At 40.1% G+C, this 15,409-nt stretch overlaps 1 protein-coding gene across 5 annotated transcripts in view; it reads left to right on the forward strand.

The window, feature by feature from the left end:
* USP34 (ubiquitin specific peptidase 34) overlaps positions 1-14,241 on the forward strand; it is a 264,685-nt gene extending 250,444 nt beyond the window's left edge. For all 5 annotated transcript variants that reach the window (XM_054021746.1, XM_054021747.1, XM_054021750.1 and 2 more), the window contains 5 exons: positions 1,390-1,469; positions 8,155-8,295; positions 8,420-8,566; positions 11,383-11,542; positions 12,984-14,241. In XM_054021746.1, the coding sequence (XP_053877721.1) occupies positions 1,390-1,469; positions 8,155-8,295; positions 8,420-8,566; positions 11,383-11,542; positions 12,984-13,594 (1,139 nt within the window). In that variant the 3' untranslated portion in view covers positions 13,595-14,241. The remainder of the gene's footprint in view (positions 1-1,389; positions 1,470-8,154; positions 8,296-8,419; positions 8,567-11,382; positions 11,543-12,983) is intronic.
* The last annotated feature ends 1,168 nt before the right edge of the window (positions 14,242-15,409 follow it).

Consider the following 15,409-nt stretch of genomic DNA (forward strand, 5'->3'; position numbering starts at 1 on the left):
TAGCCATTGAGATGTTTTGTAGTGGCAATTATGCGAAACTATGTACTTACTTTTTAAAATATAATTTAGTATATTGATAGTCAGTTGGATTTAGGCTCCAAAATGCTTAAATCCCGTTAGAAAATGAGATTTAGGCTCCTGAATCAGTTCTGTATTGCAGAGCTGAGCACAGCAATACCTAAATACCTTTACAAATCTAGACCTTAATCCTCAGCCTTGCTGAGACTGCTAACAAGTGTGCCAATTAGTGCCAACTCTGACAGTGGTTTCTGGGATATGGATGCCTCATCTGTGCAGTAATAGCTGAATTGAGACCACCAATTCATTTTACATAAGCAACCAAAGAGCCATCGGAGAGCACCAACTCTGTCACTATAGACCTGGGCCTGATTCTAGTTAATGAGTTACGGCCTGACCACACTATAACTTTTAGCTGAGTTTGTACTCATCTGGTGAAAATGGTTTTTACTTCCACACATGGCAGCTGTGTTTCACCCCTGCCAGAGGCCTAGAGTAGTCTTTCTATAACAATTCCAGGACACTAGTTTTTTTTACTCTGCCTGTCTAACGAGTTCAGCAGTCCTTCTTCATCCCAGCTCTCTCTGTGTAGGACATCCTAAAGTGAATTGCCACACATACGAGTGGTGCTCTGTGTGTGCATCTTCTGGAATAACTACTCAGATTTTCCCACAATACAGTATAGTTAGGCAGCATGATAGGTGTAGATACACAAACATGGTTATGTTGTCAGGAAAGTTTCTTTGTAACTGATAAGAGCTATCTTTTTGACTAGTTACAAAATTATGGAGGTAGTGTGGATTGGCTTTTACAGGTAGGAATTAATTAAGCCATTGAGTCACCCACTGATTCTTTGTTCAAGCCATGAACCACAGAGCAAAATTACTATTTAGTGTGGGATTTTTCTGCTGAAGTGTTTATCAAGAATGTGTAACCTTTGCTATTGATCACTATTGTTACCTAGCCAATGTTTCATTATGTGTATGTAGATAAAGTTGTGGCTTGAGGTGAAGATGAAGCTTAAGAAATTTCAAATCTGTTGTGCTCATGCTGCTTTGTTTCTCAAAAAATATGAAAACTGATAAATTGTTCCAGCTAAAGAATTAAAAGAAAACAATATTGAGATCAGATGCTACATTTTAGACTCAGCAGGTAAAAATATAGAACAAAGTCCTGTTCTGTAGACTAACTACTATAAAAACCATTCTAGATGCTAGACCTTTGTGGTCATATGTAATTGGTTTAGGATATAGTCCTCTGAATTTGTATGGTGCTTCAAAACTATGCAGGTCAAAAAATAAATATATCCTACAAAGATCAGTTTTAGGTAGTTCTTTATGTCATCAGTTTTGTTTTCTCTTAACATTTCAGGTGTCCTCGTTGCTTATGAAGGTTTACCACTTCATCTTGCATTGTTTCCCAAACTTTGGACTGAGCTGTGCCAGACTCAGGTAAAATTTAAATGGGTTTGAGAACCAACTGAACAAGAATATTTACCAGATGTGACAACTGTAAATGTTTTAAAGATAGTTACTTTTTAAACAGCAATTCATAAGACTAATTACTAATTAAATTCAGTACTTTAAATGTATTGGGTGTTGTTAATTTGTTCACAACTTTAACCTTTTTAAAATTAAATGTTAACAATTAGTAACACCTTGTGTTTATATTGTGACTTTTATCCTGAAGGATCTTTTAAAAAAAAAAAAAAAAAACTGATATGCAGATCATGTATACCCCTGATCCTGCAAACACTTTTGTATGCTACTAACTTTACACACATGCATAAATATTAGTAGGCTTGGAGCTTGTGCTTGTCAATAGAGATTGCTTTGCCCACCATTGAAATCCAGCCACTTCAGAGTTGTAGTATACCCAAATATCACAATGAAGAGTGCTATATATATATATATATATATACATATATATATACTTATATAATAATATATAATATAATATATATATAAAAGATCAATAAATCTAATCTGTAGATCTAGAATAGAATTTTTTAATAGCATATAACCATTTCACTCAACAGTTTAGGATAGGGAGTGAAGAATACCATACCCAGTTGAAAGTGCAGGAGGAATTTAGGTAATTAGAATATACTTACCGAAGTTAGAATTTGTCCAGGACACCCATCAGCACTCTTGCGCTTCTGTGAAAACAACTACAGACTTTTTTCAAATAAAGTTTAAAAAAATTAAATCACCCTAGATTGCTTGTCAAGTTGCAGGCTTGAAGAGATGTATATAACCCAAGTTCTAAAATCATGAAAATACGCAGTTTTTAGTGGAAATGCTGACACAGCGGTAACACTGCTGACACAATGGCTGCATATTCCCACTTGGGGGATATGGCACCTCTGGCGTTCAGCTGCAGAATTTTTCTAGTGAGCACTATGTTTTGGGGCTGCTTGCTCCTTCCCCTCCCTTGCAAAGGATGCCAGGGGTATAAAAGAGTGAGTGGGCCAACCTGTTGCTTTTTCTTTCAGTGAGCTCAAATCACGCCCAGTGTCTTCAGTGCTTTTCTTGGCCGTTTCTCTTTTGATTTTGCCTTTTGGGGCTATTTTCTTTCTAGTTAGATTAACAGTTAGTTAGCAGAGTCTTTCTTCAGTCCGAAAAATAAAGAAACGGTACAGCAACGGTTTAAGGCAAACTGCTATCTGTAAGGTGGCATTGGCATTATATCAACCCTTTTCATGCAACAAAACCCAGCTCTGTTATGTCACTCCAATTAATCACAAGTATCCACAAGATACTTTGCTTTTAAAACAGCATTAAAAAAATTGAGAACGCTGCTAACCTGTCCTAACTGTCTCAGACATCAAATCATTCATGCAAAAATGTCTGTATCTAGACTTTGGTCTACAGACAGGATCCTTATCAGTATAACTGGTGATACCTTTTCTCCAGGCCTTTGTATGGCCTCCATAAGATTAATTACAAAGGGAAACATACCTTATTGATGCTACTTACACCTGGGCCATTTGAGATGCAGAAGATAAAGATAACACATGTTCATCACGAGATTCCTTCCTTTCTTACTATCGACAGGGATATTTCCAGATGGAGTAAGATGGTCATCTTGTTCTCAACCCTTTTATAGAATATGGTCACTGTTGGAAATTAAAGCTTCTGCTTTAGGGTTCTGGAGTTGAAAACAGTTTGTCTAATCTGTAAGACTTTCTCCCATTGATCAGGACCAGAAACTCATCTGCCAAAAGTACCAATGCCTGTCTCAGGTCTCCACCAGGTATTCTATAAAGGGAAAATCCAGACTAGGCCTATTCATTACTAAGCCCAACACCCCTTATCTCAAGCTCTACTTCAGGGTCAGACAAAAGCCAGTGTCACTGGCAAAATCTGTTTCTCAAATGGAATCAGAAATTCCACTGCATATTCCCTCTAGTTCCATTGGTTCCGGAGATCTGTCTGCAGATCAGATGAGACTCAGCCAAGATGTTGCAATAACTGTAATAGAATCTTGGCAGTTTGGTTCAAGTGTCCTGTGTCTGATGTTAGCACCACTTTCCAGATTACTAGATCTTTGTGTTTAGGTTGGATTAAGACTCTCCACCTGATCCTGAATTGTCCAGGTTGATACCCTGACTTCTAGATTTTTGAACAATCCAGGACCATATTATGAATAGCAGGGGTTGTGATTTCAGCTTCCTTCAGATGCCTGGGACAGTGGGCCTCCCTAACTTTGTAATACCCTAGTTTATTGAAGCATTTCTCCATGGACCAGTAGGGTTGCTTACTGCTTTGCCTTCATGACTGCACTAAGGAATCTGGATTTCTTTATTGTTGTGCTGTGAGTATTACAGTGGGTGTTGTTCATTCCGGGGTTATTCCCTATAGTGTATGAATTTCTTTTCAATTGGAATTGGAGTCTTCTTTCTCAAAGCTCTCCGGATCTCTGGTCAGATTACACTGCTCTACAGCCAAAATGCTTCTGAAATAAATGTAGTCAAACTTTACTAATTCTGGGTCACTGAGAATGAAAATACATCTTTGACTGGATCTATGAATAAATCTATGACTGGGTTTGGACAGTACTTGCTTTTTAGGCAAAACAATGAATGATGCAATCTGAAGCTGGTATTGCGTCATACATGATATGAATTGCATCATGTTATTCCTAGAAGTCGTGGATGATGCAATCATAACGAAGCTTACATCACTCTGCTGAACAAATTGCCCTATATCAGCTCTAGAAATCATACAGTGTCGTGCTCTCTTATTTCTCAGTGTTTGATTTTGCAAAGGGACACATTTCTGTTTAGCCAAAGTGAGCAGAGATGCCTCGTACTTGTGTGAACAGTACAGATAACTTCTGCTGTGTTTGTGGTGAAGTGACTTTTGCATCACAAAAGCGCAGTATAACCACTATGGATAAGAAAGCCTATCACCTTTATTTTGGCTGCAAAATTGGAGATCAGGACAAGAGGAGGGCCCCACACATATGCTGCAAAACTTGTGCAACAAATCTTTGCCAGTGGTTGAACAGGAAAAGGAAATCTATGCCTTTTGCAGTGCCAATGATTTGGAGAGAGCCAACAGATCATACCAGCAGTTGTTACTTCTGCATGGTGCCTCCAGTTGGGAAAGGTGTGTCAAAAAAGAAAAAGTGGACTGTGCATTATCCAAACATTCCATCAGCTATACGCCCAGTACCCCACGGAGAAGGACTGCCGGTTCCTGATGCACCAGAATCATTCTCACTTGAGTCAGACGAGGAAGAGGATGAAACTTCTGGGCCTGGACCATCAATGTCACAGGACCCACATTTTCTCCCATTCTCCTCCTCTAAACCACATCTCATAACACAAGGTGAACTGAATGACCTTGTCAGGGATTTGGAACTACCCAAGAGTAAGGCAGAGCTGTTGGGCTCCAGACTACAGCAGTGGAATCTCCTGGCAGGTGATGTTAGGGTTTCCATGTTCCGTGACCGTCAAAAGGATCTTGTCTCATTCTTCTTCATGGAATGTGATCTTGTAGCCTGCAACAACATCGATGGTGTGATGGCAGCCCTCAACATCATTCACGATCCAGATGAGTGGAGACTGTTCATTGATTCATCGAAGACGAGTCTTAAAGCAATTTTACTGCATAATGGCGATGTTTTGCCATCAATTCCAGTTGGTCATGCCGTCCATATGAAGGAAACCTATGACAACATGAAACAACTTTTGAGGTGCATAAACTATGACCAACATCAGTGGCAGTTTTGTGGCGATTTGAAGGTTGTTGCTCTCGTGCTTGGTCTGCAGACTGGATACACAAAGTACTGCTGTTTTCTCTGTGAATGGGATAGTCATGCAAGAGATTCCCACTACATCAAGAAAGATTGGCCACTCCGACAGTCATTGGAGCCTGGGAGGAAAAGTGTTCAACATCCACCACTTGTTGAATCAAGGAAGATTTTGTTACCACCCTTACACATCAAGCTGAGTCTGATGAACTTTGTCAAGGCCATTGACAAAATACAAGCAGCTTTCAAGTACCTCCGTGGAAAATTTCCAAGGTTAAGTGAAGCTAAGATAAAGGAAGGTGTCTTTGTTGGTCCTCAGATTCGTGAACTTCTTCGAGATGATGCATTTGACCATGCACTGCGTGGCAAGGAAAAGATGGCATGGAAAGCTTTCCAGTTAGTGGCAATAAATTTTCTCGGAAACAAGACAGACAACTACAGGTTGTTGGTGGAAAACCTCCTCAAGGCATACAAAAGCCTTGGTTGCAACATGTCACTAAAGATACATTTTTTGCACTCTCATCTAGATTTTTTTCCACCGAACTGCGGAGCAGTGAGCGACGAGCACGGCAAGCGATTTCACCAGGACATTGCAGCAATGGGGAAACGCTATAAGGGCAAATGGAGCCCATCAATGCTTGCAGACTATTGCTGGACAGTGACAAGAGATGCTCCATTTAATGAATACAAGAGACAAGCCAAGAAGCGCTGAGTAGACACTGAATAGGACTAAACTATGTACGTAATAGTTTTTTGCCTTTTGTTTCATAATAAATTTTATTTATATAACCCTTTTGCTGATTTTTAAAGTGTTACATAAACAGGACAGGTGAAGTATTATCATGTAAAGCAACCATAAACACATGAAAAGACCTAGGTTTACAATTTATGATTAAAACTCTACTATCTACACAATATACATAGACATAAAATGTAAAAACTTAAATATCTTAGAAACAGTAGCCAATCAGTTGTTTTAATTGTCATATTTGAATTCAGCACATCAAAATACATAATAAATAACACATTTTGTCTCTGAAGCAGACGACGTCTCAAAAATTGTAGACCAGTGGATTATCATCTGTACCTCACAGTGTAGAAGAGAAACTTCTCATATCTATAGTTACTTCCTGGACTTTGTTAGATACATACCAAATGGCCAGTTCTCTATAAACAGGAGTCCATATGAGAAGTGTGACACGGTTAGTGCCCTCAATCCCCATTTGGAGTCTTAAATCATCTCCATTTCCATCTAAAACAGACCACTAACTTGTCTGTTTCCTCAATTCTATTTTACACCCTCGTTAAGACTTGTCAGCTGTTCAGGCACCTGCATATATTAAAAGATATCCGATGAACCCAAAGGCAGCACCTGTTGCTGGCCTTTTTCACAGCATTTCCAAGCTGTTGCTTGTAGCTCTATATGTGTCTCATGACCTCACAGAGGCCTCATGGGAGAGTGGATTGGTAGCCAGCATATTCTCTTGACCTGCCATCTAGAGCTGATGCTTGTTTTGGTAGTTACCACCCTCCTTGTTCACCTCGAATTTCCTAAGGGTTATACTCTTTGCTAATCTCCCATGAGCGGGACTATGCAGAGGTCACTCAAAGAAGAAAGGGGATTACTTACAAGTAACTGTTCTTCCGGAATGTAGCCTCTGCATAGTCACACCTTCTGCCCACCTTCCCCACTTCTTCAGAGTCTCAGGTAGTGAATTCCTAAATTAGGGAACAGACTGAAGGATAGTTGGGGCCACTACAATCCTCTGGGCGGGGAGATGAAGGAACTAGTGGCTCCAACTAGTGCTCGATAGTAATATTCCGCAGCTCAATGCCAGAGGCACCATATCACACAAATGTGAATATGCAGAGTCCATGCTCTTTAGGAACAACAATTACTGGTGAGTAACCCCTCTTTACTATAGTTCATGAACATAAAAACTGTTAAGTTACATTTCTAATATTATTCATGGCTGAGACCTCCCGAGATCTGGCTCCTGTCCCCTCTTGCAGCAGATCTCTACCAGTGCCACTGCCGGAGGGCCCTTTATACCCACAGAAGAGGGGGCAATAGTTGCTTTGGAGACCAGGGGAGCTGGATCTCACTAAATACACACTACTCCTGACAAACTTCCATCCTCACATAAAATGAGGTGAATCAAAGAACGCAAATTAATTTCAGAATGGTAGCCACGTTAGACACCATTAAATTAGGCTTGAATAAAGACTGGGAGTGGATGGTTCATTACATAAAGTAAAACTGTTTTCCCATGCTAATTTTTTCCCCTTACTGTTACTCACACCTTCTTGTCAACGGTTGGAAATGGGCCATCCTGATTATCACTACAAAAGTTTTTTTTCTTCTGCTGATAATAGCTCACCTTAATTAATTACCCTCATTACAATTGGTATGGCAACACCCATTTTTTCATGTTCTCTGTTTATATGTATTTTCCTAGTATATCTTCCACTCCATGTATCCGATGAAGTAGGTTTTAGCCCACGAAAGCTTATGCTCAAATAAATTTGTTAGTCTCTAAGGTGCCACAAGTACTCCTCGTTCTTTTTGCAAATTAATTTCTTTTTGTTCTTAGTAGTAGTTTATTTTCATTAATGACAGGCAAACATTTTCAGTATGAATTAGTAGTAGTTTATTTTCATTAATGACAGGCAAACATTTTCAGTATGAATTAATTGGATTAGTAGACCCAGTTTGTTAGTTTTCATGACAATTAATGTTGCAGGCATTATTCCAGATGGTGCCTATTCTTTCATTTACCCTTAATAGATAATTATGTACAATGCTCTCACTAGTGTCATAATTTCAGTGCTAATTTTGCAGCATTAAATTGCAAAGTATTTTTCTCTCCTCTTTAGTCTGCTATGTCAAAGAACTGTATTAAACTCCTGTGTGAAGATCCAGTTTTTGCAGAATATATTAAATGTATTCTAATGGATGAAAGAACCTTTCTTAACAACAATATTGTGTACACATTCTTGACGCACTTTCTTTTAAAGGTATGTGGTATTTTAAGTGTTCGTATTTAATGGAAATGCAGTTGTTATACATCACATTAGTTTAGGATATTACTTTGCACAATTCAAGTCTTCAGAGCTTTGAAATGAATGTGTTCTCTTACAGGTCCAGGGGCAGGTGTTTTCTGAAGCAAACTGTGCCAATTTAATCAATACTCTGGTTACAAATCTAATAAATCAATATCAAAGCCTAGAATCCGATTTCAGCAGCCAGCGAGTTGAAATTTCCAAAGCAAGCTCTACCTTAAATGGGGTAAGACTTTTCAAAGCCATTAAAATAATAAAACCTTTTAAAAACAAGTTTCCTTTCTATGGCAGAGTTTCAGTAGATTGTATCTAGTGTGAGGATTTGCCTTAGGGAGTGGACATATTGATTGAAACTATATGCATAGGCAGGGTCCTCTTTGCCAACTGGTCAGAGACAGCTGGAGGTGTCCATCAGGTTGAACCCTGGATAAGGGGGCTGCTCACCAACTCCCTGCTAGAAATCTCTGCTCTGCTAAGGAGATAGGCAGATAGCTCTGGAATGCCATTCTGATCTCTTCAAAATTCTTTTTTTATCAGTTTTTTTTAGCTCTCTGCTACCTACTTTTTCACTTTCTGTTTCCCCTTGTTCTCTTTCTCTGCATCATGTGGGTAGGCTGCTGTCACTCCAGCCCCAGGCACCTCCTTGCTGTGAGTGGAGTCAAGATCTGATAAAAGTCATTCCTGAGTCCCACCTGTGATTATATGGAAAAAGGAGTTTACCCTCTCTGCCCTCCACTCAACACCTCTGATTACTTCTCTGAAACAAACATTAGATCATCCCAAAGATTGAAAAATGTAGGAAAACATTAAAGAAGCTTAGGAAGCACCTGTTCTATTCTTATTTCTCTTTGCATATTTCATCAACCATAAAAGGTAAACCCTCCAAATCTTGTTCCAAGAATTCCAGGGCTGTTTTCCTTGGGCCACTTTCTCACAATAAAACAAATTCTTCTTCAAGTGATTCCACATTTCCATTCCACTGTAAGTGTGTGCATGCCTTGTGCACAGTTGTCAAAGATTTTTCCCTTAGCGGTACCTGTAAGTGCAATATGAATTCCCTCTGGTACCTCTTACCACTGCACGCAGGTATTAAGGGCCACACTGACCCCAACACCTCTCAGTTCCTTCCTACTGTCAGTGATGATGATTGTTGGAGCTGCAATCTTTGTTTCTTCATATCTTTCCTCCCTCAGTGTATGTAGTACCTGTAATATTAGTTTTAGTCCTATATAGTAATTCTGTAAATAGTATTGTAAACTTATGTCTTTTTAGTGTGGGGTTACCAGTCCCTGACTGGGTACCGGGATTGATACCAAACTGATGCCCCATTCTCCAACTTTGGAACCACATGCTCTTGCGGTCCCGACTCAAGCCCCAGAGCATCACTTGGTACTGGTCACTTCTATGCTCACGGTTCCTCTCCGTAGGATTACATGTAGAGGCAAGCCAGCGATGATTTCATTGGTTCCCTCTTTTCCAGACTCACAACCCCACTCCCTGATACTGATGAGTTCATCTCCCCCATAGTTGGAGGAAATGGACTCCTCATTGGACTCAGAAGTCAGATCTATTGTGTCCCGATGTAAGTTTGCCCAACAGCTCCAGTGGGGTGTCTGTCCACCTCAGCATTTTAGGAGTCAGTGGCCTTCTCAGAACTGCGTCCCACCTCCATACTATTAGCCCTTCTGCCTTCACAGTTCAGAACTGCCTCAAAGTTCTAGGACACGTGGCGGTGTGCACTTACGTGGTACAGCTACAGACTGCACTTCAAGCATTTGCAAGGTTGGATGGCCTCTATGTACTCAACAGCCCATCATCATATAGACATGGTGGTTCAGGTACCCCTTCATTCAGTTCTTATCCTTTCTGAACTGGTAGATAAAACCTAGGAATGTTTGGGAGGGGGTTCCCTTTACCCCTACACAGCCTATTCTCACCCTAGTTACAGATGCATTGGATCTAGGTTGATATCTTAGATCACCTTTAGACTCCGTGCCTTTGGTCTTTCCCCCCTCATCTATACAGCATCTTAAAAAATTCTTAATATTCCTTTCTTGTTACGTAACTTCCATTCAGAAAAGGCTCACCCATCTATTGAATATTTAGTAATGAATAAAAAATTCTGTTTCCACTGTTCTAAGTGAAATTGGTTCTACAAGAAAAAGGAATTATTCCTTTTTCTTTTTCTTCATTTTACTTGTTCTTCATTGATACAAAAAGTCAGCACCATCGAAAAGAGATCAGTGACATACTTTAATTAACACTGGTCTAGACCCAGTATTAATGACTTAACGAGTGGGATTTGCTAAAGTTTACATAACAGAATAATGTAGACAGGCCAGTGTATATTGTGATATCTTACAGTGCCCCCAGTGACAGGCTCTTTTGGGTTTAGGAGCCCACACTTAATGAATGGTCTGGAGACTAAATGTAGAACAACCTTTTCAGCATTCTCAACATGCAGAGCGCACTGTTCACACAGGAAATCAGTGCACATGCAAACTCCTCTACTCCCAGAGTTTAGATACCAGCAGTGGTATGAAATAGCTGGGGGTTGACAGAAACACTCAAGTAATTCTACATTTTGTTAATTCTCCGTATTCAGTGCCACTTCTACTGAACACAAAATTTCTTAAACTGTTGATGGGTTTTCCACGGTCAGGTTGGCAACCATAGTGTGTTTTATTTGTTGTTCAGAACTAGTGTAAAACACATTGGAATTAAGCATTAAGAAATCCTAACCAAGGGGGCTAATTCTGTAGTGTACAACTTAATATTGTCAACTTTTTCACAGTAGGTCTTTGTCTACATTAAGGACATTGCTGATACTAGTGGGAAAGTTTTGAGAAATTTCTATAGTGTAAACAAAGTTTAGGAATCTATTCTGTTGGAAGCAGAAAAGGGTTCAGAACATCTGGTATCTGTGTATCTCTACGTATTACACAAATCAACCTATTTCAATTGTAGATAGTGTGTGTAGGATTAATGTAAATATAAAGTTTGAAGTATTTTAGTAATCGTGTTTGTTTATGGTGTTTCTAGGACCTTCGAGCACTTGCTTTGTTGCTTTCAGTGCACACCCCTAAGCAGCTGAATTCGGCCCTGATTCCAACTTTGCAAGAACTGCTAAACAAATGCAGGGCTTGTCAACAACAGAGGAACTCATTACAAGAGCAAGAAGCCAAAGAAAGAAAAACTAAAGGTGTGCCTTTTATAACCTTGTTGTAATCTTCAACTCCCTCTCCTTTACCTCACATATCCACGCGGTTGCTATATCCTGCCAGTTCTTCCTCCTTATATCTCCAGCTCAGGCTGTACCACCAAGATTCTGGTCCATACCATGGAAATCTCCCAGTTAGACTAGAGCAACCACCACCTCTCTGGTTTACCAGACTCTTGCCTTGCACCCCTTTGGATAATCCAAAATACTTCTGCTAAAATAATTTTTCTTGCCCATTGCTCTTACTATATCACCCCCGTCACTGGTTCACATTTGCAGCATGAAATTAAAATCTTGTCCTCACTTTCAAAGCTCCTCAGACTACTTCTCTTGTTTCATCCCTTACCACTCCCGTCCCCCATACTCTGCTATGCCAGCTCCACTGGCCTTGAGACTGTTTTTGTATCTTTCTCCCGTATCATCCCTATGTCTAAAATAACCTGCTAACTATGGAACCTACCTCCCCTTTTAAAAAATTCTAACACCCACTTCCTTGGACTGGCCTTCTAGTGCTGATTCCACTCCCATGCCATAAAAAGAAGAGAAAAAAGCACAATCCTAATTTTGACAAATTTGCATACTGAAATGAGATAAACTAATAGGAACGAACTGACACTGTATGTGTGTGATGCAATAAATAACCTCATGAGGCTATAGTATGTAAATCTCACCTATCGGTTTCCTTTGTATGATGCTTCCCACTCCCATTTCTCCCTGTTGTCATGTGTAAACTAGATTGTAAGGGTCTCGGGTAAGGGACCTGTTTTTTTTTTCTGTATAATACCATCCAAACTAATAATGCTGTACACATAACATTATACATTGTCAATCCAAAACAAATGGGGTGAAATCCTGGTTGTATAGAAATCAAAAGGCATTTTACCATTGACCTCAGTGGGACCAGGATTACTTCCTTGGACCAGAACAATTACACTTAGTATGGAGAGGAAAATCTTTTACAAATCTGAGCATATTAAAGAGAGGTTATGTAATGAAATCTGTTTAAACAAACAAAAAATATTATTTATTATCATTATCATCATTATTTATTATTTGTATTGTGCCAGAGCTTAGTCATGGACCAGGACCCCTAGGTGATGTACAAACACAGAACAAAAAAGACAGTCCTTTCTGTAAAGATCTTACGTTACCTGCTTAACACTAGAGCTTCAGATTTGCTGATTCCAATCCCTAATGCAACACACAAGAATCTAAGGAAGTGAAATTTTAAGCAGGCAGTTAGTTAATGAATCTCTCCAATCTGATGAGCCTCTGAGGAGATCTCTAGTGAGCGCTGTTTGCCTACATACAGAAGAGTTTCTGAAAGTGAAAAACATTAAATAAAAGACCTCGAGATTTGAATGTAAATATAAAACAAATCTGATAAATGTACTTCACTGCAAACTGTATGTTGGTTTTACAGATGATGAAGGAGCTACTCCTGTAAAAAGAAGACGGGTTAGCAGTGATGAGGAGCATACTGTAGACAGCTGCATCAGTGATATGAAAACTGAACCAAGGGAGGCATTGACTCCAACAAGCACTTCAGATAATGAGACAAGAGACTCTTCTATCATTGATCCTGGCACTGAACAAGATCCTCCTTCCCCTGAAAATAGTTCTGTTAAAGAATACAGAATGGAAGTCCCATCTTCCTTTTCAGAAGACATGATGTTAACTACCAGGTCACAACACACAGAAGAGCAGTCAGGCAATGGTAAATTTGAAGAGTGCAAGGAATTTAAAGATCTGCAGAGTTCCAAGGATCCCAATGCAGTTGAAGATGACTCAGAGTTCCCCTCCACATCAATTTCAGCAGTTTTATCTGACCTAGCAGATCTAAGAGGCTGCGATGGTCAAGCCTTACCATCCCAGGACCCTGAAAATAGTTTATCAATCAGTTGTGGCCATTCCAGAGGACTTTTTAGTCACATGCAGCAGCATGACATTTTAGACATCCTATGTAGGACCATTGAGTCTACGATTCATGTGGTCACAAGGATATCTGGCAAAGGAAACCAAGCTGCTTCTTGACATTAGATGGAGCATGTCTGCTTTTAAGTCTTTTTTTTTTTTCCCTCCTCCCCCCTGAAAATGCTGTTTGTATAAGTTTTGCTTATTTCTGTTTTGTGCTTCAGTTTGTCCAGTGCTCTCTGCTTGAATGGCAAGATAGATTTATATGCTTAATTCTTGGTCAGGCAGAACTCCAGATTAAAACATTTTTTGCATCTACCGTACTTTTCTTAAAGGGCAATCAGATAATGGATATGTTTTATGTAATTAAGAGTTCACTGTAGTGGCTTTCATTTAATATGGCTGTATGGGAGAACAGGGCCTCCTTGCCCTGTATGATGTAATTTAAACTTATGGCATTTTTACTGTGTATAATATGGTGTCCTCTGTGCCAGTTTTGTACCTTATAATAGAGGCAGATTGCCTCAGATCGCTGTGGTTCTTATTATCAAAATTAAGTTTACTTGTATACTAAACAACCACAAGAAATTTGATTCTGTAAAGAATCCTCTTTAGCTGTGGCCTGGCAGTATCTATACGGTGCTTTATTTAACAGAATACCTGTGGAGGAAATAAAGCACACTTGATGTAAAATTAATTGTTTTATTTTTATTGACATGATCAATCGCTATTCTGTGCACTTCATTAAACTGATTGTGATGACTTTTCATTTGTTTACATATGTTGCTTCAGTCTTCAGATTTCTAACCAAAGACAACTTGAGAACTGTGAAAAAGATGCAGAATAAGAAACGCTTCTCAAATACATTCTAAGCTGTGTAAATCTCAGTTCTTTCCCATTCGTTTTGTCTACTTTGCATTAACTTTACAATTGGACAGTTAAGTAAAATGAACCTCATTCCAACAATTTAAAAATACAAAGAATCCAACTGAATCTTTTACCACTTTCCTAAGTATTGACCTGTCAGCTAGGACGTGAGCTTTTGCTCCATTCTGGCCTCCTCTTCTCCCCCTCTTGCCATTTTCAGTCCCTCTTTCTGCTACCCAGTGTCTCCCACAATTCTGATATGAATGGGCTATTCCTCTCCTGCCCAAAGTTTCCATAAACTGCAGCACAGCCTGTGCTAGCCACACCCCGTTTTCCTGCTTGGTGCTAGATCTTCTGTCTCCGTGACAGCAAATGGTGGTTTGCTTCGCTCCCATCCTTTTCTTGTAGATTCGTTGTTTTGAGTGGTTAAATTGTTTTCAAGCCTCACTGTAGCACCTCCCTGCCAAGCTCATCTGCCACCTTTCAAGGCATGACACAGCAGCTATGCAAGTACCAGCATCTGGGAGCATAGTGATCATAGCCACCTGTCGCCTCTGCTGCATGCATCCCACTGAGCTCCTCTGCCCCCTTGCAGGCCTGGCAGAGCAGCCATGCAAGCACCAGGCAGCCAGCCAGCTGACCCTATCTCTGCAAGGGCACAGGGCTCTAAGTCAGACAGGCAGGTTGGGACCTCTATCCCCCACCCCCCAAGTAGCTGCGACTTCACTGCAGAAAAACTCAACCAGGAGAGAGAGATCAGAACAGGGAGAGGCTCTGAGGATGAGGAGGACTTTATCCAGACAACTGGGGTAAGTCCTGTGACAACGAAGAACCATAAAGAAGAGACCCTTTCTGGGCTACTGGTCCCCTCCCACAAGTCCGAAAGTGGGTCCTAGAATCCCTGGGGAGAGAAGCAGGGCTCCTACACAGCTCCCCTTCCTCGGACTGTGAATCAGGAGATTCTAATGGTACTATAGGGTAAATACCGCAAACCCCAGAGACTCTGGGTCCCAAAAAAGCAAAAGGCTGGCTCAATGTTAAAGCTTTGTGCACTTCAGGGAGCCTGTG

This window comes from Malaclemys terrapin, chromosome 3, assembly GCF_027887155.1.
Source record: "Malaclemys terrapin pileata isolate rMalTer1 chromosome 3, rMalTer1.hap1, whole genome shotgun sequence".
Taxonomy (NCBI): domain Eukaryota; kingdom Metazoa; phylum Chordata; order Testudines; family Emydidae; genus Malaclemys; species Malaclemys terrapin.